The sequence below is a fragment of the Scyliorhinus canicula genome, chromosome 12 (genome assembly GCF_902713615.1).
Source record: "Scyliorhinus canicula chromosome 12, sScyCan1.1, whole genome shotgun sequence".
Taxonomy (NCBI): Eukaryota; Metazoa; Chordata; class Chondrichthyes; order Carcharhiniformes; family Scyliorhinidae; genus Scyliorhinus; species Scyliorhinus canicula.
In genome coordinates, this window is record NC_052157.1 from 72,680,977 (window position 1) to 72,707,285 (window position 26,309).

General features: G+C 44.7%; 1 protein-coding gene across 1 annotated transcript in view; it reads right to left on the reverse strand.

Moving 5' to 3' along the window:
• Positions 1-330: 330 nt before the first annotated feature.
• The window catches only part of LOC119974284 (transmembrane protein 145-like), a 27,369-nt gene continuing 1,390 nt past the window's right edge, over positions 331-26,309 (reverse strand). Inside the window, exons 2-5 of the mRNA XM_038813056.1 lie at positions 26,176-26,262; positions 19,234-19,335; positions 17,943-18,027; positions 331-605 (exon numbers count right to left, since the gene is read on the reverse strand). Coding sequence (XP_038668984.1) covers positions 331-605; positions 17,943-18,027; positions 19,234-19,335; positions 26,176-26,262 — 549 coding nt within the window. The remainder of the gene's footprint in view (positions 606-17,942; positions 18,028-19,233; positions 19,336-26,175; positions 26,263-26,309) is intronic.

The following is a 26,309-nucleotide window of genomic DNA, read 5'->3' on the forward strand; positions in this document are numbered from 1 at the left end:
GATATCCCCATCCCCAGGATCCGATTTCCCTATCCCCCTCCCCACCCCCAGGATCCGATATCCCCCTCCCCAGGATCCGATATCCCCCTCCCCATCCCTAGGATCCGATATCCCTCCCACCCCCACATTGACATTCACTCCCCCATATTTTCCCTCCCCTCGACATTCCCAGATTCTGATAAGCTCCCACATTCACAGGATCTAATATCCCCCCCCCCCACATTCCCAGGATTCGATACCCCCCCTCCCCCCCAGTCTCAGGATCCGATACTCCCCCAAACACAGGATCTAATATCCCCCCCACATTCCCAGGATTCAATATTCCCCCAATCACAGGATCTGATATCCAACCCTCTCACACATTTCCAGGATCTGATAATCCTCCGCAATCCCTGGATCCAATATCCCAAAATCAGATATCACATTCCCAGGATCCAATATCCCCACATTGCCTAGATTCGATATTCGCCACTCCCCCCCCATTCCCAGGGTCTGATAGTCCCGTGATGCCACATGATGGCTGCAATGCTCACATGCGAAGAAACAGGAGATGAGGAAAACGAGGATGAATATAACCAGGAAAGTGATGTCCGTCTCCAGGATCCCTGCGGAGAGGAAAATGAAATGAAATGAAAATCGCTTATTGGCACAAGTAGGCTTCAATGAAGTTACTGTGAAAAGCCCCTAGTCGCCACATTCCGGCGCCTGTTCGGGGAGGCTGGTACAGGAATTGAACCGTGCTGCTGGCCTGCTTGGTCTGCTTTAAAAGCCAGCGATTTAGCCCAGTGTGCTAATCCAGCCCCTGTTGAGGAAGACAAGGTAGAGAATTTCTGGATGGATCACTGGATGGAGCTGACGGCAGAATCAGGATTCCCTTCCAGCGCAAGCAGCAATTCATCATCTATCACCTTCCCACTCCACCACTTTCACAAAGCCTTGGCCCACAGCCAGTGTCTCATGGAATCTCAGCACAGCCACCAGCTCAGCCGCCCATTATACTTCCGCTGACTCTTTGGTGGAACAGTGCGGCACGATGGCACAATGGTTAGCACTGCTGCCTCAGCGCCAAGGACCCTGGTGACTGTGTGGAGTTGGCACACTCTCCCAGTGTTCCTTTGGGTGCGCCGGTTTCCTCCCACAGTCCAAAGTTGTGCAGGTTAGGTGGATTGGCCACATTAAATTGTCCCTTGGTGTCCAAAAGGTTAGGTGGGATTACGGGGATCGGGGTCGGGGCGCAGGCCTAGAGAGAGTTCTCTTTCCAATTGTTGGTGCAGACTCGATGGGCTGAATGGCCTCCTTCTGCACTGTAGAGATTCTATCCCACCTTCGACACGTACCCCTGCCCTTTCCCGATTACCCTGAAATTTAAGTACTTGTCCTATTCCCCGCTTTTTTGAAAGTTCCTACTGAATCTGCTTCGACCGCCCTTTCAGGCACTGCCTTCCAGATCACAACAACTCGCTGCATAACAACACTTCTCATCTCCAGCCCTCTCCTCTCGTTCTTTTACTAATTCTCTTCAATCTATCTCGCTCTGGTTACCCACCCTTACACCAATTGGAAACACTTACTCCTTGTTGACTCTATCCAACCTTCTTCATGATTTTGAACATCTCAGTTAAATCTCTCCCCCCGGACCTTCCCTGCTCTAAGGAGAACAATCCCAGTTTACAAGAATACAAGAGATAGGAGGAGCAGACCATTCGGCCCATCAAACTTTCTCTGATATTCAACACGATCATGGCTGATCTTGGGGTACAACTCCATTTTTGCTGCCCGTTCCCCATATCTCCTCATTCCTGGGAAGCCAGAGGGCTGTCTACACCAACCTTAAATATACAATAATAATCTTTATTAGTGTCAGAAGTAGGCTTAACATTAACACTGCAATGATAAACCAAGGGGCTTCCACATCCCTTTGGGGTAGAGTCACAACCCTTCTAGTGAAGAAATGTCTCCTCATCCTCAGTCCTAAATGATCGCCCCCCTTACCCAGAGACCTTGTCCCTCGTGTTTGAGATTCCATGACCAGCAGAAACGATCTCAGTGTCCATCCTTGCGTGCCCCTTCAGAATCTAGTGTTCAATAAGATCACCTCTCATTTTTCTAACCTCCAGGAGAGAATATAAATGCCATTTTACTCGACTCTCACCAGGAGGACATCCCCTCATCTCAAATCAATTTAGTGAATATTCGTTGCACCTCTGCCAAGGTAGGTTTGTCCTTCCTTGGATAGGGATGTCGAAACCACACACAGTATTCCAGATGTGGTCTCACCAAACCCTGTACAGCTGTAGCAATACCTCTTTATTGCTGTACTCCAATCACCTTACAGTAACGGCCAATATGCCATTTACCTTCATCGTTGCTGGCTGCACCTGCATGTTAACTTTCTGCGTTCCTTGTACAAGCACACATCCAAGTCTCTCGGAACATCAACCCTTACAGGTTTCGCACATTTACAGAGATATTCTACTCTTCAATTGCGAGCAACTTCACGCTTGACCACATTATACTCCAGCTGATATCTTGTTGCCCATTCACTTAACCTGTCTGTATCTCTCTGCTGCCTCGAGTATCCTCCCCATAGCTTAACCTCCCACCTAGCTTTGTAAAATCAGCAGACGCTGTCTTTTTGTCTCCATCAGTAATATCGATTGTGGTTAGCCGAGGCCCCAGCACTGATCCCTGTGGCACTCCACTATTCACTGCCTGCCAAACTGAGACTGCCCCATTTGTGCATTTCTTTTCCCTCCTGCCGGTTAGCCAATCTTCTATCCGTGCCAATATATTACTCCAAACTCCATGAGCCCTCACCTTGCCCATTAACCTTTTGTCCGGCACCTTATCGAAAGCCTTCTGGAAACCCAACTGCACAACATCAACAGGTTCCCCTTTAACTACCCTATTAGTTACATCCTTGAAAAGCTCGAATACGTTTGTCAAACACTTTCTCTTTCAGAAAACCATGTTGACTTTGTCTGATCAAACTGCCTTTGTAGGTGCACTATTAAGATTACGTTAACAGTAGATCCCAGTAGATGCCTGTTGGCTCATGTCAGACCAAGTGGCGTGTGGTCCCCATCTACTGTTTCTCTCCCCCCCCCCCCCCTTTATTGAACACCGGTGTCAGATTTGCTCACTTCCAATCAGCTGGGAATGTTTCAAAATCTAAGGAATTATGGAAAAACCACAGCCAGGGCATCCACTATTTCTGCAACTCTCTCTTTTCGAACCCTGGGTGTCGGCCATCAGATTTAGACCCTTTTAGTTTCTCCAGAACTTTTTCTCTGCTAGTATTAACTTCCTTAATTTCCTCACACATTTTATCCCCTAGGTATCCCCCTATTTCTAGAATGTAAACTGTGTCTTCCACTGCGAGGACAGACACAAGCCATTTGTTCAATGCCTCTCCTCATTCCCCGTGATCATTTCTCCTTTCTCTGCTTCTAATCCATAGAATCCTTACAGTACAGAAAGCAGTCATTCCACCCATCGAGTCTGCACCAATTCTCTGAAAGGGCCCCCTCGCAACCTCCGTAACCACACCTAACCTGTTAATCTTTGGGATGCAAGAGGCAATCGGAGCAAACCCATGTTGCAAGGGTCCCTCCTTTTGATTCCCTATTTATTTCCTTATTCCTCCTTTCCTTTATTTTGTCGTTACAATTTTTTGATCTATGGATGATTAATGAACCTGTATCTTTAAATCAAGTAGGATTAATGGACGTGTCTGTAAATCCAGCAGGGTTAATGGACGTGTTTCTTTAAATCAAGTAGCATTAATGGAAACGTGTCTGTAAATCAAGCAGGATTAATGGACACGTGTCTGTAAATCAAACAGGATTAATGGACACGTGTCTGTAAATCAAGCAAGATTAATGGTCATGTATCTGTAAATCAAGCAGGATTAATGAACGCGGGTCTGTAAATCAAGCAGGATTAATGGTCATGTGTCTGTAAATCAAAGAGAATTAATGGTCACGTGTCTGTAAATCAAGCAGGATTATTGAACATAAATCTGTAAATTAGGCAGGATTAATGGACGTGTTTTTTAAATCAAGCAGGATTAATGGTCATATGCCTGTAAATCAAGCAGAAATAATAGACTTATTTCTTTAAATCAAGCAGGATTAATGGACACGTGTCTGTAAATCAAGCAGGATTAATGGACACGTGTCTGTAAATCAAGCAGGATTAATGGTCATGTGTCTGTAAATCAAGCAGAATTAATAGACATATTTCTTTAAATCAAGTAGGATTAATGGAAACGTGCCTGTAAATCAAGCAGGATTAATGGTCATGTGTCTGTAAATCAAGCAGGATTAATCGACACGTGTTTGTAAATCAAGCAGGATCAATGGACACGTGTCTGTAAATCAAGCAGGATCAATGGACACGTGTCTGTAAATCAAAAAGGATTAATGGACACGTGTCTGTAAATGAAGCAGGATCAATGGACACGTGTCTGAAAAACAAACAGGATAAATGGTCATGTGTCTGTAAATCAAAAATGATTAATGGAAACGTGTCTGTAAATCAAGTAGGATTAATGGACGTGTGTCTGTAAATCGAGCAGGATTAATGGAAACGTGTCTGTAAATCAAGCAGGATTAATGGAAACGTGTCTGTAAATCAAGCAGGATTAATGGACATGTGTCTGTAAATCAAGCAGGATTAATGGACGTGTTGTTTTTTAAATCAAGCAGGATTAATGGACGTGTTTTCTTTAATCAAGCAGGATTAATGGTCATGTGCCTGTAAATCAAGCCGGAATAATGGACACGTGTCTTTAAATCAAGCAGGATTAATGGACACGTCTCTATAAATCAAGCAGGATTAATGAACGTGTTTGTAAATCAAGCAGGATTAATGGACACATGTCTGTAAATCAAGCAGGATTAATGGACATGTGTCTGTAAATCAAGCAGGATTAATGGACACGTGTGTGTAAATCAAGCAGGATTAATGGAAACGTGCCTCTAAATCAAGCAGGATCAATGGTCATGTGTCTGTAAATCAAGCAGGATTAATGGTCATGTGTCTATAAATCAAATAGGATTAATGGACACGTGTCTGTAAATCAAACTGGATTAATGGTCATGTGTCTGTAAATCAAAAAGGATTAATGGACACGTGTCTGTAAATCAAGCAGGATCAATGGACACGTGTCTGAAAATCAAACAGGATTAATGGTCACGTGTCTGTAAATCAAAAAGGATTAATGGTCATGTGTCTGTAAATCAAGCAGGATTAATGGTCATGTGTCTGTAAATCCATCAGTATTAATGGTCATGTGTCTGTAAATCAAGCAGGATTAATGGTCATGTGTCTGTAAATCCAGCAGGATAAATGGTCATGTGTCTGTAAATCAAAAAGGATTAATCGAAACGTGTCTGTAAATCAAGTAGGATTAATGGACGTGTTTAATTAAATCAAGTAGGATTAATGGACGTGTGTCTGTAAATCAAGCAGGATTAATGGACACGTGTCTTTAAATCAAGCAGGATTAATGGACACGTGTCTGTAAATCAAACAGGATTAATGGACACGTGTCTGTAAATCAAGCAAGATTAATGGTCATGTATCTGTAAATCAAGCAGGATTAATGAACGCGGGTCTGTAAATCAAGGAGGATTAATGGTCACGTGTCTGTAAATCAAGCAGGATTATTGAACATAAATCTGTAAATTAGGCAGGATTAATGGACGTGTTTTTTAAATCAAGCAGGATTAATGGTCATATGCCTGTAAATCAAGCAGAAATAATAGACTTATTTCTTTAAATCAAGCAGGATTAATGGACACGTGTCTGTAAATCAAGCAGGATTAATGGACACGTGTCTGTAAATCAAGCAGGATTAATGGTCATGTGTCTGTAAATCAAGCAGAATTAATAGACATATTTCTTTAAATCAAGTAGGATTAATGGAAACGTGCCTGTAAATCAAGCAGGATTAATGGTCATGTGTCTGTAAATCAAGCAGGATTAATAGACACGTGTTTGTAAATCAAGCAGGATCAATGGACACGTGTCTGTAAATCAAGCAGGATCAATGGACACGTGTCTGTAAATCAAAAAGGATTAATGGACACGTGTCTGTAAATGAAGCAGGATCAATGGACACGTGTCTGAAAAACAAACAGGATAAATGGTCATGTGTCTGTAAATCAAAAATGATTAATGGAAACGTGTCTGTAAATCAAGTAGGATTAATGGACGTGTGTCTGTAAATCGAGCAGGATTAATGGAAACGTGTCTGTAAATCAAGCAGGATTAATGGAAACGTGTCTGTAAATCAAGCAGGATTAATGGAAACGTGTCTGTAAATCAAGCAGGATTAATGGACGCGTTTTTTTTAATCAAGCAGGATTAATGGACATGTGTCTGTAAATCAAGCAGGATTAATGGACGTGTTGTTTTTTAATCAAGCAGGATTAATGGACGTGTTTTCTTTAATCAAGCAGGATTAATGGTCATGTGCCTGTAAATCAAGCCGGAATAATGGACACGTGTCTTTAAATCAAGCAGGATTAATGGACACGTCTCTATAAATCAAGCAGGATTAATGAACGTGTTTGTAAATCAAGCAGGATTAATGGACACATGTCTGTAAATCAAGCAGGATTAATGGACACGTGTGTGTAAATCAAGCAGGATTAATGGAAACGTGCCTCTAAATCAAGCAGGATCAATGGTCATGTGTCTGTAAATCAAGCAGGATTAATGGTCGTGTCTATAAATCAAGTAGGATTAATGGACACGTGTCTGTAAATCAAACTGGATTAATGGTCATGTGTCTGTAAATCAAAAAGGATTAATGGACACGTGTCTGTAAATCAAGCAGGATCAATGGACACGTGTCTGAAAATCAAACAGGATTAATGGTCACGTGTCTGTAAATCAAAAAGGATTAATGGTCACGTGTCTGTAAATCAAAAAGGATTAATCGAAACGTGTCTGTAAATCAAGTAGGATTAATGGACGTGTTTAATTAAATCAAGTAGGATTAATGGACGTGTGTCTGTAAATCAAGCAGGATTAATGGACACGTGTCTTTAAATCAAGCAGGATTAATGGACACGTGTCTGTAAATCAAACAGGATTAATGGACACGTGTCTGTAAATCAAGCAAGATTAATGGTCATGTATCTGTAAATCAAGCAGGATTAATGAACGCGGGTCTGTAAATCAAGCAGGATTAATGGTCATGTGTCTGTAAATCAAAGAGGATTAATGGACACATGTCTGTAAATCAAGCAGGATTATTGAACATAAATCTGTAAATTAGGCAGGATTAATGGACGTGTTTTTTAAATCAAGCAGGATTAATGGTCATATGCCTGTAAATCAAGCAGAAAAAATAGACGTATTTCTTTAAATCAAGCAGGATTAATGGACACGTGTCTGTAAATCAAGCAGAATTAATAGACATATTTCTTTAAATCAAGTAGGATTAATGGAAACGTGCCTGTAAATCAAGCAGGATTAATGGTCATGTTGTTTTTTAATCAAGCAGGATTAATGGACGTGTTTTTTTTAATCAAGCAGGATTAATGGTCATGTGCCTGTAAATCAAGCCGGAATAATGGACACGTGTCTGTAAATCAAACTGGATTAATGGTCATGTGTCTGTAAATCAAAAAGGATTAATGGACACGTGTCTGTAAATCAAGCAGGATTAATGGTCATGTGTCTGTAAATCAAAAAGGATTAATGGACACGTGTCTGTAAATCAAGCAGGATCAAAGGACACGTGTCTGTAAATCAAAAATGATTAATGGAAACGTGTCTGTAAATCAAGTAGGATTAATGGACGTGTGTCTGTAAATCGAGCAGGATTAATGGAAACGTGTCTGTAAATCAAGCAGGATTAATGGAAACGTGTCTGTAAATCAAGCAGGATTAATGGAAACGTGTCTGTAAATCAAGCAGGATTAATGGACGCGTTTTTTTTAATCAAGCAGGATTAATGGACATGTGTCTGTAAATCAAGCAGGATTAATGGACGTGTTGTTTTTTAATCAAGCAGGATTAATGGACGTGTTTTCTTTAATCAAGCAGGATTAATGGTCATGTGCCTGTAAATCAAGCCGGAATAATGGACACGTGTCTTTAAATCAAGCAGGATTAATGGACACGTCTCTATAAATCAAGCAGGATTAATGAACGTGTTTGTAAATCAAGCAGGATTAATGGACACATGTCTGTAAATCAAGCAGGATTAATGGACATGTGTCTGTAAATCAAGCAGGATTAATGGACACGTGTGTGTAAATCAAGCAGGATTAATGGAAACGTGCCTCTAAATCAAGCAGGATCAATGGTCATGTGTCTGTAAATCAAGCAGGATTAATGGTCGTGTCTATAAATCAAGTAGGATTAATGGACACGTGTCTGTAAATCAAACTGGATTAATGGTCATGTGTCTGTAAATCAAAAAGGATTAATGGACACGTGTCTGTAAATCAAGCAGGATCAATGGACACGTGTCTGAAAATCAAACAGGATTAATGGTCACGTGTCTGTAAATCAAAAAGGATTAATGGTCACGTGTCTGTAAATCAAAAAGGATTAATCGAAACGTGTCTGTAAATCAAGTAGGATTAATGGACGTGTTTAATTAAATCAAGTAGGATTAATGGACGTGTGTCTGTAAATCAAGCAGGATTAATGGACACGTGTCTTTAAATCAAGCAGGATTAATGGACACGTGTCTGTAAATCAAACAGGATTAATGGACACGTGTCTGTAAATCAAGCAAGATTAATGGTCATGTATCTGTAAATCAAGCAGGATTAATGAACGCGGGTCTGTAAATCAAGCAGGATTAATGGTCATGTGTCTGTAAATCAAAGAGGATTAATGGACACATGTCTGTAAATCAAGCAGGATTATTGAACATAAATCTGTAAATTAGGCAGGATTAATGGACGTGTTTTTTAAATCAAGCAGGATTAATGGTCATATGCCTGTAAATCAAGCAGAAATAATAGACGTATTTCTTTAAATCAAGCAGGATTAATGGACACGTGTCTGTAAATCAAGCAGAATTAATAGACATATTTCTTTAAATCAAGTAGGATTAATGGAAACGTGCCTGTAAATCAAGCAGGATTAATGGTCATGTTGTTTTTTAATCAAGCAGGATTAATGGACGTGTTTTTTTTAATCAAGCAGGATTAATGGTCATGTGCCTGTAAATCAAGCCGGAATAATGGACACGTGTCTGTAAATCAAACTGGATTAATGGTCATGTGTCTGTAAATCAAAAAGGATTAATGGACACGTGTCTGTAAATCAAGCAGGATTAATGGTCATGTGTCTGTAAATCAAAAAGGATTAATGGACACGTGTCTGTAAATCAAGCAGGATCAAAGGACACGTGTCTGTAAATCAAAAAGGATTAATGGACACGTGTCTGTAAATCAAGCAGGATCAATGGACACGTGTCTGAAAATCAAACAGGATTAATGGTCATGTGTCTGTAAATCAAGCAGGATTAATGGTCATGTGTCTGTAAATCCAGCAGGATAAATGGTCATGTGTCTGTAAATCAAAAAGGATTAATGGAAACGTGTCTGTAAATCAAGTAGGATTAATGAACGTGTTTCTTTAAATCAAGCAGGATTAATGGAAATGTGTCTGTAAATCAAGCAGGATTAATGGAAACATGTCTGTAAATCAAGCAGGATTAATGGTCACGTGTCTGTAAATCAAAAAGGATTAATGGTCACGTGTCTGTAAATCAAGCAGGATTAATGGTCATGTGTCTGTAAATCCATCAGTATTAATGGTCATGTGTCTGTAAATCAAGCAGGATTAATGGTCATGTGTCTGTAAATCCAGCAGGATAAATGGTCATGTGCCTGTAAATCAAAAAGGATTAATGGGAACGTGTCTGTAAATCAAGTAGGATTAATGGACATGTGTCTGTAAATCAAGCAGGATTAATGAAAACGTGTCTGTAAATCAAGCAGGATTAATGGAAACGTGTCTGTAAAACAAGCAGGATTAATGGACGCGTTTTTTTTAATCAAGCAGGATTAATGGACTTTGTGTCTGTAAATCAAGCAGGATTAATGGACATGTGTCTGTAAATCAAGCAGGATTAATGGACGTGTTTTTTTTTAATCAAGCAGGATTAATGGACGTGTTTTTTTTAAATCAAGCAGGATTAATGGTCATGTGCCTGTAAATCAAGCCGGAATAATGGACACGTGTCTGTAAATCAAACTGGATTAATGGTCATGTGTCTGTAAATCAAAAAGGATTAATGGACACGTGTCTGTAAATCAAGCAGGATTAATGGAAACGTGCCTCGAAATCAAGCAGGATCAATGGACACGTGTCTGAAAATGAAACAGGATTAATGGTCACGTGTCTGTAAATCAAAAAGGATTAATGGTCACGTGTCTGTAAATCAAGCAGGATTAATGGTCATGTGTCTGTAAATCCAGCAGGGTAAATGGTCATGTGTCTGTAAATCAAAAAGGATTAATGGGAACGTGTCTGTAAATCAAGTAGGATTAATGGACATGTGTCTGTAAATCAAGCAGGATTAATGGAAACGTGTCTGTAAATCAAGCAGGATTAATGGAAACATGTCTGTAAAACAAGCAGGATTAATGGACACGCGTCTATAAATCAAGCAGGATTAATGAACGTGTTTGTAAATCAAGCAGGATTAATGGACGTGTTTTTTTTTATCAAGCAGGATTAATGGACGTGTTTTTTTTAATCAAGCAGGATTAATGGTCATGTGTCTGTAAATCAAGCCAGATTAATGGACACGTGTCTTTAAATCAAGCAGGATTAATGGACACGCGTCTATAAATCAAGCAGGATTAATGAACGTGTTTGTAAATCAAGCAGGATTAATGGACTTGTTTGTGTAAATCAAACAGGATTAATGGACGTGTTTTTTAAAATCAAGCAGGATTAATGAACACGTGTCTGTAAATCAAGCAAGATTAATGGTCATGTGTCTGTAAATCAAGCAGGATTAATGGACACGCGTCTGTAAATCAAGCAGGATTAATGGACACGCGTCTGTAAATCAAGCAGGATTAATGGACATGTGTCTGTAAATCAAGCAGGATTAATGGACATGTTTTTTTTTAATCAAGCAGGATTAATGGACGTGTTTTTTTTAATCAAGCAGGATTAATGGTCATGTGTCTGTAAATCAAGCCAGATTATTGGACACGTGTCTTTAAATCAAGCAGGATTAATGGACACGCGTCTATAAATCAAGCAGGATTAATGAACGTGTTTGTAAATCAAGCAGGATTAATGGACACATGTCTGTAAATCCAGCAGGATTAATGGACACGTGTCTGTAAATCAAGCAGGATTAATGGTCATGTGTCTGTAAATCAAGCAGGATTAATGGACGTGTTTTTTTTAATCAAGCAGGATTAATGGTCATGTGTCTGTAAATCAAGCCAGATTAATGGACACGTGTCTTTAAATCAAGCAGGATTAATGAACGTGTTTGTAAATCAAGCAGGATTAATGGACACATGTCTGTAAATCCAGCAGGATTAATGGTCATGTGTCTGTAAATCAAGTAGGATTAATGGACGTGTTTCTTTAAATCAAGCAGGATTAATGGACACGTGTCTGTAAATCAAGCAGGATTAATGGACACGTGTCTGTAAATCAAGCAGGATTAATGGACACGTGTCTGTAAATCAAGCAGGATTAATGGACACGTGTCTGTAAATCAAGCAGGATTAATGGACACGTGTCTGTAAATCAAGCAGGATTAATGGTCATGTGTCTGTAAATCAAACAGGATTAATGGACACGTGTCTGTAAATCAAGCAGGATTAATGGACATGTGTCTGTAAATCAAGCAGGATTAATGGACGTGTTTTTTTAAATCAAGCAGGATTAGTGGACACGTGTCTGTAAATCAAGCAGGATTAATGGACATGTGTCTGTAAATCAAGCAGGATTAATGGTCATGTTGTCTGTAAATCAAGCAGGATTAATGGTCATGTGTCTGTAAATCAAGCAGGATTAATGGACATGTGTCTGTAAATCCGGAAGGATTAATGGACACGTGTCTTTAAATCCAGCAGGATTAATGAACACGTGTCTGTAAATCAAGCAGGATTAATGGACATGTGTCTGTAAATGAAGCAGGATTAATGGACGTGTGTCTGTAAATCAAGTAGGATTAATGGACACGTGTCTGTAAATCAATGAGGATAATGGACACGTTTTTTTTAATCAAGCAGGATTAATGGACATGTGTCTGTAAATCAAGCAGGATTAATGGACGTGTTTTTTTTAATCAAGCAGGATTAATGGTCATGTGTCTGTAAATCCAGCAGGATTAATGGACACGTGTCTTTAAATCAAGCAGGATTAATGGAAACGTGTCTGTAAATCAAGCAAGATAATGGACGCGTTTTTTTTAATCAAGCAGGATTAATGGACATGTGTCTGTAAATCAAGCAGGATTAATGGACGTGTTTTTTTTAATCAAGCAGGATTAATGGACGTGTTTTTTTTATTCAAGCAGGATTAATGGTCATGTGTCTGTAAATCAAGCAGGATTAATGGACGTGTTTGTAAATCAAGCAGTATTAATGGACGTGTTTGTAAATCAAGCAGGATTAATGGACACGTGTCTGTAAATCAAGTAGGATTAATGGACGTGTTTCTTTAAATCAAGTAGGACTAATGGACGTGTGTCTGTAAATCAAGCAGGATTAATGGACACGTGTCTGTAAATCAAGCAGGATTAATGGACACGTGTCTGTAAATCAAGCAGGATTAATGGAAACATGCCTCTAAATCAAGCAGGATTAATGGAAACATGTCTTTAAATCAAGCAGGATTAATGGACACGTGTCTGTAAATCAAGCAGGATTAATGGACGTGTTTGTAAATCAAGCAGGATTAATGGTCATGTGTCTGTAAATCAAGTAGGATTAATGGACGTGTTTCTTTAAATCAAGCAGGATTAATGGACACGTATCTGTAAATCAAGCAGGTTTAATGGACACGTGTCTGTAAATCAAGCAGGATTAATGGACATGTGTCTGTAAATCAAGCAGGATTAATGGACATGTTTGTGTAAATCAAGCAGGATTAATAGACACGTATCTGTAAATCAAGCAGGATTAATGGACGTATCTGTAAATCAAGCAGGATTAATGGACGTATCTGTAAATCAAGCAGGATTAATGGACATGTTTCTTTAAGGCAAGCAGCTGAATTCAGAAGTTTCTCGTCTGTGATGGTTTGAACAGGAGCTGCAGACTTGTTGGCACAAGAAGGAGAACTGGGTTGGGACTGTGCCCGGTAACAGGTGGCGATTGGACCCCATACCAGGGAATGCTTTTCACATTCCCAGTGAGTTTCAGTTTTGAATTCTGGCAACAGAAATATAAGAACCTTCTCGCTCTCTTTTTCCAAAAAGGCTGTATTTCTGAACTTGCAGAGAATCCGAATGAATCTATCTATATTATAGACTGCAAACCAAGACTAGGATCTGATTTCTCCCTCCAGAAAGACATTGACTACAATATTTCTGAGACTACAAAGACCTGAATGATTAATTCTACAGAGAAGACCAGTATAGGCAGCAACAGAATTAACCTGCAAGATTGCTGTGAAGGCGTGCTAAAAACCACCATCTGAAACAAAGGGCTTTATCCAACAGCCACACTGCACTGTAAAAGCAGCTCGCCATGGCACAGCGTGCCTGTTGAAAGTCGCAGACCCCACTCCTGGGATTGACCCGGCTCGCAATTCCTCACAAGGTTCAATGCAATCTTGCAAACGTTGCGGCGGGATTACATTTGAGCAAATCTGCACAAAGTGCAGAATCCCGCAGTGCCTGAGGCTTTGGGATTCATGCCCTTCGTCTCAGGGACCTTGGGCGTGGGTCGTTATGGACTGGTCCCCACATACGGGGACAAGGCAAAAAGGCACTCGTTGGGGTCTCCCAGGGGAACGGAGGCCCCCAGCTGCATGCCCTTTGGGCAGGGTTGGTACCCTGGCACTGCTGGTGCCACCTGGGTATCCTGGCAGTGCCAGTCAGGTACCCTTGCAGTGCAAGCCTGGCATTGCCTTGGTGCCCAGGTGGCACTGCCAGTTGGCATGGGCACTGCCAGGGTGGCACTGCCAAGATGGCTTTTTTCAGCGTGTGTTATAGGGCCACGGTTGCCCAGCGTGGATGTGGGGGGGGGGGGGGTGCAGGTGATGCTTTGTGGAGGGGGGGGGGGCAGGAATCCACCCATAAGTGTGACCACTCTTGGAGGGTTGGAGGGCGGGGGGGGGGGGGGGGGGGGGGGGGGGGGGGCAGGGGGGTCGGGGATTTTGATGGCCTTGGAGATCGGGCGCCATTTAAATATGGCGTCCCGATCTCTGGCTACAATGGGGAGTTCCGGAAGTGGAGTTTCCCCGTGTACAGAAAGGGGCTATGTACATCTTCGGCTGTGCATTCCCCAATCAGTCCCTTTATTCAATGAGAGTCGCCTTGAATAGCCACATGTTTCTCGGCACTGCGAGTGCTGGGAAACTCAAGGCTAAATGCACTCACGAGGGGACATTGTTCTCTTTTGGGAGAATCGGGGAGGGGGGGGAGACAGCTAAACTGGGAATTAGGTATTAGATAATAGTTAACCAGTTGTATTTACTGCGTATTTTATTATAGTTCTTATTCTAAATACAATCAGTGTTTATATTTACAAATCTGGTGACTGTAATTGTTGGGCAGCCAAGAATTGTTTCCTTAAACATTTCCCACTCTTCATTTACCTCTATACCTTTTTTTTTGTCTATTTGCCCAATCAGCCTCAGGCAGTTCCCTCTTCGCTATGCAATTGGCTTTGAAGTGAAAGGTTTTTGTTTGCGATTGGAAGACATCACTTTCAAACCTAACGTGGAATTCCATGGTGTTGTGATCACTGTTTCCCAGTGGATAATTTACAGTACCATTGCAATTAACCCTGCTTAACTGCACAGTACTAGAACTTATAGATTTATCGCGAGTCAGCTCCACAATGTATTGTTCCAGAAAACGGTGAAGAAAATATTCTACAAACCCATCTTCAAGAGCACTCTTGCCAGTTTGACTGGTCCAGTCAAGAGGAAGATTTGTAGTCCTCTGAAACATACCCCCCATAATTAATCTATTGCATTGCCTTCGTTATACGCTTCAATAATTTCTTGTTTAATGCTCGATCCAACATGTTAGGGACAGACTACTCACACCAGCATATTCTGACTCTTGCAGTTCTTAATCTTCACCTGTATTGATTCTACTTTGTGATCTTCTGAAACCAGATCCTTTCACACTAATGTCTTTATATCATACTTCGTTATCAGGGAAACCCCTCCTCTTTGCCATTCTGCCTGTTTTTTTGAAGTATTGTCCGCTCTGGAATGTTTATTTCCACCGGGTTACCTTGTAAACCATGTCTCTGTCGTGGAGATTAGGTCTAAATGATTTATCTCTACCTGCAACACTAGCTAATCTAACTGCGGAGGGTGCTTCATGCAGTCAGGTGAAAAACCTTTCAGGTTTTTCCACAATAACTGGATCCCTTAATCCCTGGTGCCATTCTGGGAAATCTCCTCTCCGCCCTTTCCCTCTCCAAGGCCTTAATGAGACATAATGCTCCCCCTCGTGTATCTCAGGTTTTGAGTCGAGTCTAATTTCAAGTGCAGGCCCTTGGCCTCTGCTCGCAGATGCAGAAACTAGTCATGACTGATAGCTTTCTGTCCATCTCGATCTTTCCATTGCTCTCCGATTCCCCTGCTCACTCTTTCTCTTAACGTCTTGTTCCTCATCACCTCCATTCTCCACTCTTTGCATTTATCGCTCCACCTACCTCTGCTCCCATGCCATCTATGTCCCGTCTCTCTCTCTCCCCTCCCCGATCCCTTGGTCTCTCGCTGCCACCCCTCCCTCCATCCATTCCTCAATAGCTCCTCCCCTTCTTCCTCCTCCTATCTCTTTCTACCCCTCTGCTCCCTCTTACCGCTCCTTTCTCGGCCTCCCGTCCCTTCCACTTCTTCCACTCCCTCTATGCGCCACTCCCTCTATCCTCCAGTCCCTCTATCCTCCCCCTCTATCTCCTATTCTTACTCTCCCTCTCTCACAACCTCCGTCACCATCTCCTCCGTCTCGCTGGCCCTCCACTCCACCCACCCAACTCACCCACTTTCCCTCTCCCTTTTTCCCCCTCCTCCATCCCCATTCCCTGCCTCATTGACCCTCCCCTCCCTATCTCACCCACTTTCCTTCTCCCTTTCTACTCCCTCCTCCACCCTTATTTGCTCCTCCTGTCCTCTCACCCTTTCTTCCCACTTTCTCCAGCTTTCCCTCACTCCTCCTTCCCCATCCCTCCCTGTTTGACTCCCGGCTTGCTCCTCCTTCCCTCTCTCTCCCTCCATACCTTCCCTCCCTCCTATCTCCCTTCTCTCCTCTCCCCCTGCCGCCGCTCACTCTTCTCTCTCTCCGCTCGCCCCCCACCGCCCCACCCTCTCCCCTCTCTCCCCACCGCCCCACCCTCTCCTCTTTCCTGCCTCGCCATCCCACCCTCTACTCTCTCCCCCGCTGCCCCACCCTCTCCTCTCTCTCCCCCACCGCCCCACCTTCTCCTCTCTTCCCCCCACCGCCCCACCTTCTCCTCTCTTCCCCCCACCACCCCACCTTCTCCTCTCTTCCCCCCGCCACCCCACGTTCTCCTCACTACCCCCCCCCGCCACCCATTCTCTCCTCCTTCTCCACAGTTGTCCCACCCTGTCTTCTCTCTCCCCCACTGCCCACTCTCTTCTATCTCCCCCCGCCGCCCCACCCTCTCTGTCCTCTCCCCCCACCACCCACCCTCTCCGCTCTGTCCCCCCAGCCGCCCCACCCTCTCCGCTCTCTCCCCCCGCCACACCACATTCTTCTCTCTCCCCCCACCACCCCACCCTCTCCCCGCCGCTCCACCCTCTCCGCTCTCCCCCCTGCCCCACCGTCTCCTCTCTCTCCCCCGCCACCCCACCCTCTCCTCTCTCCCCCGCCACCCCACAGCCTCTCCTCTCTCCCCCACCACCCCAGCCTCTCCGCTCTCTCCCCCCGCCGCTCTCTCCCCCTGCCGCCCCACACTCTCCGCTCTCCCCCACCGCCCCACCCTCTCCGCTCTCTCCCCCCGCCCCACCCTCTCCTCTCTCTCCCGTCGCCCCACCATCTTCTCTCTCCCCCGCCACCCCACCCGCTTCTCTCCCCCACCACCCCACCCTCGCCGCTCTCTCCCCCCGCCCCACCCTCTCCTCTTTCTCACCTCGCCATCCCACCCTCTATTCTCTCCCCCGCTGCCCCACCCTCTCCTCTCTCTCCCCCACCGCCCCACGTTCTCCTCACTCTTCCCCCCCCCCCCCCCGCCACCCATTCTCTCCTCCTTCTCCCCAGTTGTCCCACCCTGTCTTCTCTCTCCCCCACTGCCCACTCTCTTCTATCTCCCCCCGCCGCCCCACCCTCTCTGTCCTCTCCCCCCACCACCCACCCTCTCCGCTCTGTCCCCCCAGCCGCCCCACCCTCTCCACTCTCTCCCCCCGCCGCCCTACATTCTCCTCTCTCTCTCCCGCCACCCTAGCCTCTCCTCTCTCCCCCACCACCCCACCCTCGCCGCTCTCTCCCCCGCCGCCCCACCCTCTCCGCTCTCTCCCCTCTGCCCCACCCTCTCCTCTCTCCCCCACCACCCCAGCCTCTCCGCTCTCTCCCCCCGCCGCTCTCTCCCCCCGCTGCCCCACCCTCTCCCCCGCCGCCCCACCCTCTCCGCTCACTTCCCCCGCCGCTCTCTCATCGCCGCCCCACCCTCTCCTCTCTCTCCCCCTCAACCCACCATCTCCTCTCTCCCCCGCCACCCCACCCTCGCCGCTCTCTCCCCTCGCCGCCCCATAGATGAAGCCAGCTTTCTCACACTTACCAAATTCATCAGCTGAGAACTGCTCAGTCCAAAACGACCGTCCATTGGTCAGCTTCATCTCGTACTCAAGCTCAAGCCCACTGCCCTGTGACCAAGAGAGAGGAGGGCCCCATGTTAGTCACCTCATCCTGCTGCTGACTGAAGGGGGGAGGGGGGTGGAGAGGGTGATTGCAAGGTTAATTGCATAAGGAGTCAATGATAGGCCCCCTGTGCAAGTGTAGGAGGCGCAGTGACCCTCCGGAGGTACCGCACTGGAAGAGATTACAGAGATAGGGAGGATTATAGGGGCTGGAGGAGGTTACAGAGATAGGGAGGGTTGTAGGGGCTGGAGGAGGTTACAGAGATAGGGAGGATTATAGGGGCTGGAGGAGGTTACAGAGATAGGGAGAGTTGAACGGGCTGGAGGAGATTACAGAGATAGGGAGGGTTGTAGGGACTGGAGGAGGTTACAGAGATAGGGAGAGTTGAACGGGCTGGAGGAGATTACAGAGATAGGGAGGGTTGTAGGGACTGGAGGAGGTTACAGAGATAGGGAGGGTTGAAGGGGCTGGAGGAGATTACAGAGATAGGGAGGGTTGTAGGGACTGGAGGAGGTTACAGAGATAGGGACGGTTGTAGAGGGTGGAGGAGGTTACAGAGATAGGGAGGGTTGTAGGGGCTGGAGGAGGTTACAGAGATAGGGAGGGTTGTAGGGGCTGGAGGAGGTTACAGAGATAGAGAGGGTTGTAGGGGCTGGAGGAGGTTACAGAGATAGGGAGGGTTGTAGGGACTGGAGGAGGTTACAGAGATAGGGAGGGTTGTAGAGGGTGGAGGAGGTTACAGGGATAGGGAGGGTTGTAGGGACTGGAGGAGGTTACAGAGATAGGGACTGTTGTAGAGGGTGGAGGAGGTTACAGAGATAGGGAGGGTTGTAGAGGGTGGATGAGTGTGCTGGAATAATGAAATCCAGATGGAGTGTGGAGCGTGGGCAGCAGACGAGAGATATTATGGTATTCAAGGTCGAGGCTCTGTGATGCTGGGTTAATGCTTAGACGTACATCTCCAGAGTCAAGGGCGTGCTGTCCATCTCAGTTTGTGCACATTCCAAAAATTCACAACGCTCAGTGACAATAATGCTGCTCATCTCAAACCATCAGCGACAACCGATGGAGGGGGGGAACCACAGGAGGGGGCGGGGAATTTAGAGGGAGTGACACGGATCAGGAGTTGTGTAGAGGGAAGGGTGGAGCACTGCGTTAAGGGGCAGGCAGTGTGCGCCTGATACAGGCAGGCGACGGGAGCACTGACCTACCCCACACTTGCTCAGGGCGATGTACCACCAGCGCTCTCGCACCGACCGGAAGCTTCTCCCCCCCAGGCAGCTGAGGTAACGACTCTGACCTTCCTCCACAACCTGCCAGGGTGCAAGAACAAAAAGCTGTTAGTTTCCCTCCAGCATCGACATGGAGAGCGGTACGGAGTGTGACCTCTCCCTCACACCTGCCCACAAAGTTGTCTGATCACCCTTACTCTGCCCCCCCCCCCCCCCCCCCCCCCCCCCCCCCCGACACAATGGCACACGCACCTGGCACACACAGGGTTCCTTCCCTCCAGACATCCGGGCTCACTGTTCACACAACCAAATCAATCCAATCCCCAAAACTCATGGACACTTTCATTGTTTAATTCATCAAATAAACCCACAAACATCCCTCCCTCCATCCACACCACTCCTTATCTCCACAACATTAACCCGCCCCGACACACACGGCCGGACCACACTTCATGCACAGAGATCGCTCACCATGTACAGTGCCTGTGGCTGATTGCCTGCCAGCTCTGACAATCCATCGCTGGTGCAGCAGTGGATGCCGCTGTCGGGTCACAGAGTGCTGAGCGGACGGTTATCTCATCTCTCTGAGGGAGTGGGGCAGGTGCAGAGGACAGGACAGGGCAGGGAAGACATTTCACACTCACCCAAATCAATTGTTCTGCTCCTGGGGGTTAGACAGCACGGCAAAGCCTGCTCCACATTCAGCCAGCATGTCAAGTGTTTTAGACAATTCGTGCAACACCATTCGCCTGGTTGGATACAGAGTATAGCTCCCTCCGCACTATACCCATCAAACACTCCCAGGACAGGTACAGCACGGGGTTAGATACAGAGTATAGCTCCCTCCGCACTATACCCATCAAACACTCCCAGGACAGGTACAGCACGGGGTTAGATTCAGAGTAAAGTTCCCTCCACACTGTCCCCATCAAACACTCCCAGGACAGGTACAGCACGGGGTTAGATTCAGAGTAAAGTTCCCTCCACACTGTCCCCATCAAACACTCCCAGGACAGGTACAGCACGGGATTAGATACAGAGTAAAGCTCCCTCCACACTGCCCCCATCAAACACTCCCAGGACAGGTACAGCACGGAGTTAGATACAGAGTAAAGCTCCCTCCACACTGCCCCCATCAAACACTCCCAGGACAGGTACAGCACGGGGTTAGATACAGAATAAAGCTCCCTCTACACTGTCCCCATCAAACACTCCCAGGACAGGAACAGCACGGGGTTAGATACAGAGTAAAGCTCCCTCTACACTGTCTCCATCAAACACTCCCAGGACAGGTACAGCACGGGGGGTTAGATGCAGAGTAAAGCTCCCTCTACACTGTCCCCATCAAACACTCCCAGGTCAGGTACAGCACGGGGGGTTAGATACAGAGTAAAGCTCCGTTTTGTCATGTTCTCTATTTTGCTTTACTTGGGTAGCTCGGATGCGTAGTGTTGAATAAAGAACACAAAGCTTTGTTTACAAACACAACTATACACCAGGTGCTGGTTTAGCTCACTGAGCTAAATCGCTGGCTTTTAAAGCAGGCCAGCAGCACGGTTCGATTCCCGTAACAGCCTCCCCGGACAGGCGCCGGAATGTGGCGACTAGAGGCTTTTCACAGTAACTTTATTAAAGCCTACTCGTGACAATAAGCAATTTTCATTTTTTCATTTATTTACACTAAGATTTGTTCACATTCCTAAAATAGATGGTTATTGTATAAGACTGTGCTATCTCTAACTTCCAGAACTCAAGTATACAACTGCTCTCTCGCACACCTATCCAATCCACTCACTATCTAATCGTCTTAATCTAATCCCCAAATCACATGATATTATACGACTGTTCTGTGGTTCCCTCTAGTGGTATGAATCATTATCAATAACTTGTTAACCCTTTACATCCCTGTCAATAAACATCATGACATCCCCCTTTTTTTCAAAGTCGTTTGGAGGTTTCTACAAACATGTCACCATAATTATCTGTTCACTTAAAGTAATTGAGTACTACTTAACAATAATTTTTTTAAATTGTTTTCCAGAGTTCATAAATTGAGTGTGTAGTCAGTCTTCACTGGAATCGTGTGTCGACGTACCAACAAGTCATCAGTCCAAATGGATCAGGTGGTTGACTGGTTGAACCACTTGTGTTGTCAGACCTGGTCTTTTTTCTGTGTTTGTGGTGTTGGGTTTGCGTGTCCTTTGCCCTAAAACCTGGTTTGCTTTTTGGTCTTTGAGCAAATACGAACTCATTAAATCCGTTGGCATGACTTCTTTTTTGTCTGAACAAATCCTGTCTACCTGACATTGGTGCCATTATGTGTGAATTTTGTGTTGTCTACACACACATTAAGTTTGTTCGGCCTCGACCTGTAGCTGTGTTTCACACACTGTCCTGCAGGCCCTTGCTCAGTTGCCATCTGGATTTCTTTCCATCCTGTATGGTCTGTCAAGTGTGACTGCAAGTTTCAACACTTTCTTGCCATTGCATTGGACTGTGCTGTCTAGTTGTCCTTCGGGTTTCAGAGTTGTACCATTGTGTACAGTCGGTTGTCCCGTAGTTGCACTTTGTGTGCTCAAGACCAGTTCCTTCTGGATTGTTTGATTCATTTTCAAACTTTTTCATATCAGTGTCCTTTGTATTATCTGATGTTTTGCTGAACTTTATGATCACAGCTTCATGTGAATGATCTGTGCATCGTTGAGCTTTGTGACATCAGTTCCTTCTGGATGGTCCGATGTATTGTTGAGCTCTTGGTGCTTCTCATCTGGCATCAACTTCTCCAAGATGTCATTTTCTGGTTGGTTGTTCACAATTAATGTGTTCTCAATTGATTTATTCATTGTTGTACCCCGATTGTCATGTTCTTTTGTATAGTCCAGCTGAGATCTGTCAGTCTCACTTTTGTCCTGCACATCTTGTATGCTACTTATGATCACTTTGTCACTATTCGCAAATAGTGGATAGACCGTCATAGTCTTCCTTTTGTTTATCATTATCTGTTTCTTCACTGTTGTCCTTTCTGGCAAACAGTGGATAGACTTTCATTGTCGTCTTATTCTGGTTGTTCATTTGTCAGGTTACCACCATCTGATGTAGCAACGGTATGCAATTACTTTTTTTTTTTAAAATAATTTTTATTGAAAAATTTTGAATTTATACAACAATAACGCACCATAGTAAAATACCAAAAATAACAATATTAACAATCATAAACATTCGCCCCACCCCCATGCACAACACAGCATTTTAACAACAACGCAAATTAACACAATATACAGTTACAGAATAGAAACTACAATAAGGAACACCCCCCCCCCCCCCCCGGGTTGCTGCTGCTATTGACCAAGATACCTATCTTTGCGCCAGGAAGTCCAGAAAAGGCTGCCATCGTTTATAGAACCCTTGTATTGATCTTCTCAGGGCAAATTTGACCCTTTCCAGTTTTATAAATCCCGTCATGTCACTGATCCAGGTCTCCACACTTGGGGGCCTTGCATCCTTCCACTGTAGCAGAATTCTTCGTCGGGCTACTAGGGATGCAAAGGCCAGGACACCGGCCTCTTTTGCCTCCTGCACTCCCGGCTCTACCGCAACTCCAAAAATCGCGAGTCCCCACCCTGGTATGACCCTGGATCCAACCACCCTCGACACCGTCCCCGCCACCCCCTTCCAGAATTCTTCCAGTGCCGGGCATGCCCAGAACATATGGGCGTGGTTTGCTGGACTCCCCGAACATCTGGTGCACCTGTCCTCACCCCCAAAGAACCTACTCATCCTAGTCCCAGACATGTGGGCCCGGTTCAGCACCTTAAATTGGATGAGACTAAGCCTCGCACATGAGGAGGAAGAGTTGACTCTCTCCAAGGCATCCGCCCAAGTCCCGTCCTCTATCTGCTCCCCGAGTTCCTCCTCCCATTTAGCCTTCAGCCCCTCCACTGACGACTCCTCCACCTCCTGCATTACCTTATAGATGTCAGACACCTTCCCCTCTCCGACCCACGCCCCCAAAAGCACTCTGTCCATCGTCCCCTGCGAGGGCAGCAAAGGGAATCCCTCTACCTGTCGCCTAGCAAACGCCTTTACCTGCAGGTATCAGAACATGTTCCCTTGGGGAAGGCCAAATTTATCTTCCAGTTCCCCCAGGCCCGCAAACCTCCCGCCAATAAACAGGTCCCTCAATTTGCTGATGCCCGCCCTTTGCCACCCCCTAAATCCCCCATCCTTGTTCCCCGGGATGAACCGATGGTTGCCACCCAGTGGAGCCTCCATCGAGCCCCCTGTTACGGTATGCAATTACATCAGTATATTGGATTCATCTACCTTTAGTAGAGTGGTATTTAGTTTTTCAATCATGTTGCTAACACAATTATCTAACCCAAATATCTCTGCCATATCTGAGTAATATTCTTCAATGTGGAATTTATTTTCTTTAGTTTTAGGTTTGTTAACATTTTCTTCTTGTTGCATGCCACAAACATTTTGTTCCATGGTGCTGCGAAAATCTTCTTCAGCTGTTTGTACAAATTCAGGCAATGACCTGCCTTGCGAGGTAAATAAACATGTTTTGCGCCTAGACAACTTGTTTTATCGATTTCCGGGCAGTTTTTCTTTAAGTGGGCGTGTCCACAACGTTCTGACGCCATCACGTCCATGACGTCACGTGCAAATATGCATTGCGCATGCGCAAATTGATCATTGTCCGGCCTGCGTTCTTTTCTCAAGTGCACATGCGCAATCGTATGCGCAGAATGGTCAAATACCGAATCGCGTCTTTTTTCAAAGCGCGCATGTGCGAACTGGTCCTGCACATGCGCAGAACATTCAGAATCTGAATTGTGCATTTTTACTTTAACTGCGCATGTTTGAAATGTCCGACTTCTGAAATGTGCGTTTTTTTCGGGTGCTCTTGTGCAGATTGGTCTTCCTTTTCCAGCGCGATGAATTTTTAATTTCAAACCACAGCTTGAACCGAGGCAAAAAAATTTTAAAATTTAATTCAACGTTTTGGTACTTCTACTTTTAGGTTCTTTCTTCACATCGGTCATTTTAATTGAATCTTCCAGCCTTATTTTTTGTTTCTTTTGCAGTTGTTTACTGAGCTTTTCATTTCTTTTAAGCTCACAATAATGATCAATTTGTCATGGGAATGTCACTTTAAGAAATATTTGTCTGCTCAAGTGGCTGCAGTGATGTCAGAGTGTGGGTGGAGCTGAGCTCTGGCTCTGCTTTTAGTTTTACTTTGAGGAAAAGCTTGGGTGTGTCTGTGTTTTTTAGTTTTGTTTTAGTGTTAGAGCTGCAGCCAGCTAAAGAAGGTGTAATTTCGATCCCTCTGCCATGTAAAGACTATCTCTAGATCATTTGGTGAATTCAGAGTGATAACTGCTCTCAGTAGAGAATTTAAACCTGATGTGCTTCTATAAAAAGGATTTTGGTCTTATGGATGTTAAAAGGAAAATTAAGGATTACTTAGAGTGTTGTATTCTTTGGGGGGTGCATTGGAATTGATGGTTGCTAAGCTGTTTACTGTATGTTTTAAAAAGGTTAACTGAGTTCATAGAATAAACATTGTTTTGCTTTAAAAATAACTTTTAAATTTCTGCTGTGCCACACCTGTAGAGTGGGCCGTGTGCTCCCCATACCACAATCTAATAAAAGTTGTGGGTCAGGTGAACTCCATGATACACTTTGGGGTTCTCTAAACCCTTGCGTATAATAAATTTAAAAGTTATTTTTTTCAGCTTCATTCTCAAAGTGGAATGAGTGATACAATTCTCTCTGGCCAGCGGTCCAACTCAATTCAGTAACAGCGCAATCTTTCACTTTGCACTGGCCGCTTCGGATTTTAAGGCTGAGAGACATTGTTCAAACTCTTGTCTGAAAATGTTCTAGTTCACATCTACTTTATCCGCTCTGCTGAATGCCTTTGGAAACTGCAGACCTTCCATGACTCTTCGGCTGGGTATTTCTTTTTTTGCAGTGCTGCTGGTTGTTGCTACTGGAGTCTGGTTGAGAATTACAACATAGAACAGTACAGCACAGAACAGGCCCTTCGGCCCTCAATGTTGTGCCGAGCCATGATCACCCTACTCAAACCCACGTATCCACCCTATACCCGTAACCCAACAACCCTCCCTTAACCTTACTTTTATTAGGACACTACGGGCAATTTAGCATGGCCAATCCACCTAACCCGCACATCTTTGGACTGTGGGAGGAAACCGGAGCACCCGGAGGAAACCCACGCACACAGGGGGAGGACATGCAGACTCCACACAGACAGTGACCCAGCCGGGAATCGAACCTGGGACCCTGGAGCTGTGAAGCATTTATGCTAACCACCATGCTACCCTGCTGCCCCAAATTGTTTTTCACATTTTTATTTTGCTGAATGGGGATTCTTTCTTTCTCCCCAAACCTGACTAATCTACTCTAGGACCACACTTGGTACCATGTCGGAAGGTGTTACCTTACTATTCAAAGTTGTCCACTCCTGGTAACCATGTTGTATTCTCTATTCTGCTTTACCTGGATGGCTCGGATGCGTAGTGTTGAATAAAGAACACAAAACTTTGTTAACAAACAAAACTATAGATTTATTTACACTACTGCGTAAGATTCCTTCACATTCATAAAGTAGAAGGTTATTGTATAAAACTATGTTATCATTAACTTACGGAACCCTCAAGTACACAACTGCTCTCTCGCACACCTCACTATCTAATCATCTCACTGTTCTAATCTTTTTAATCTAATCCGAGAATCCCCAAGTCACATGATATATATATATATATATATATATATGACTGTTCTGTGGTTCCCTCTAGTGATATCAATCATCATCATTAACCCTTTACATCCTAGTTAATATACATATTATGACACCTCTGACACAATACAAACTCTCACTCCGTCTCTTACCTCACAGCCAGACCAGGTGTAGCGAGTTGTCAGGTTAATGACCTGATTATTGTCCGGTCGGAGGACTGATTCTTTCTCGTAACAGTCCTGTAACATAAAGACAGCATACAAATCATGAAGATAAACGGAGACCG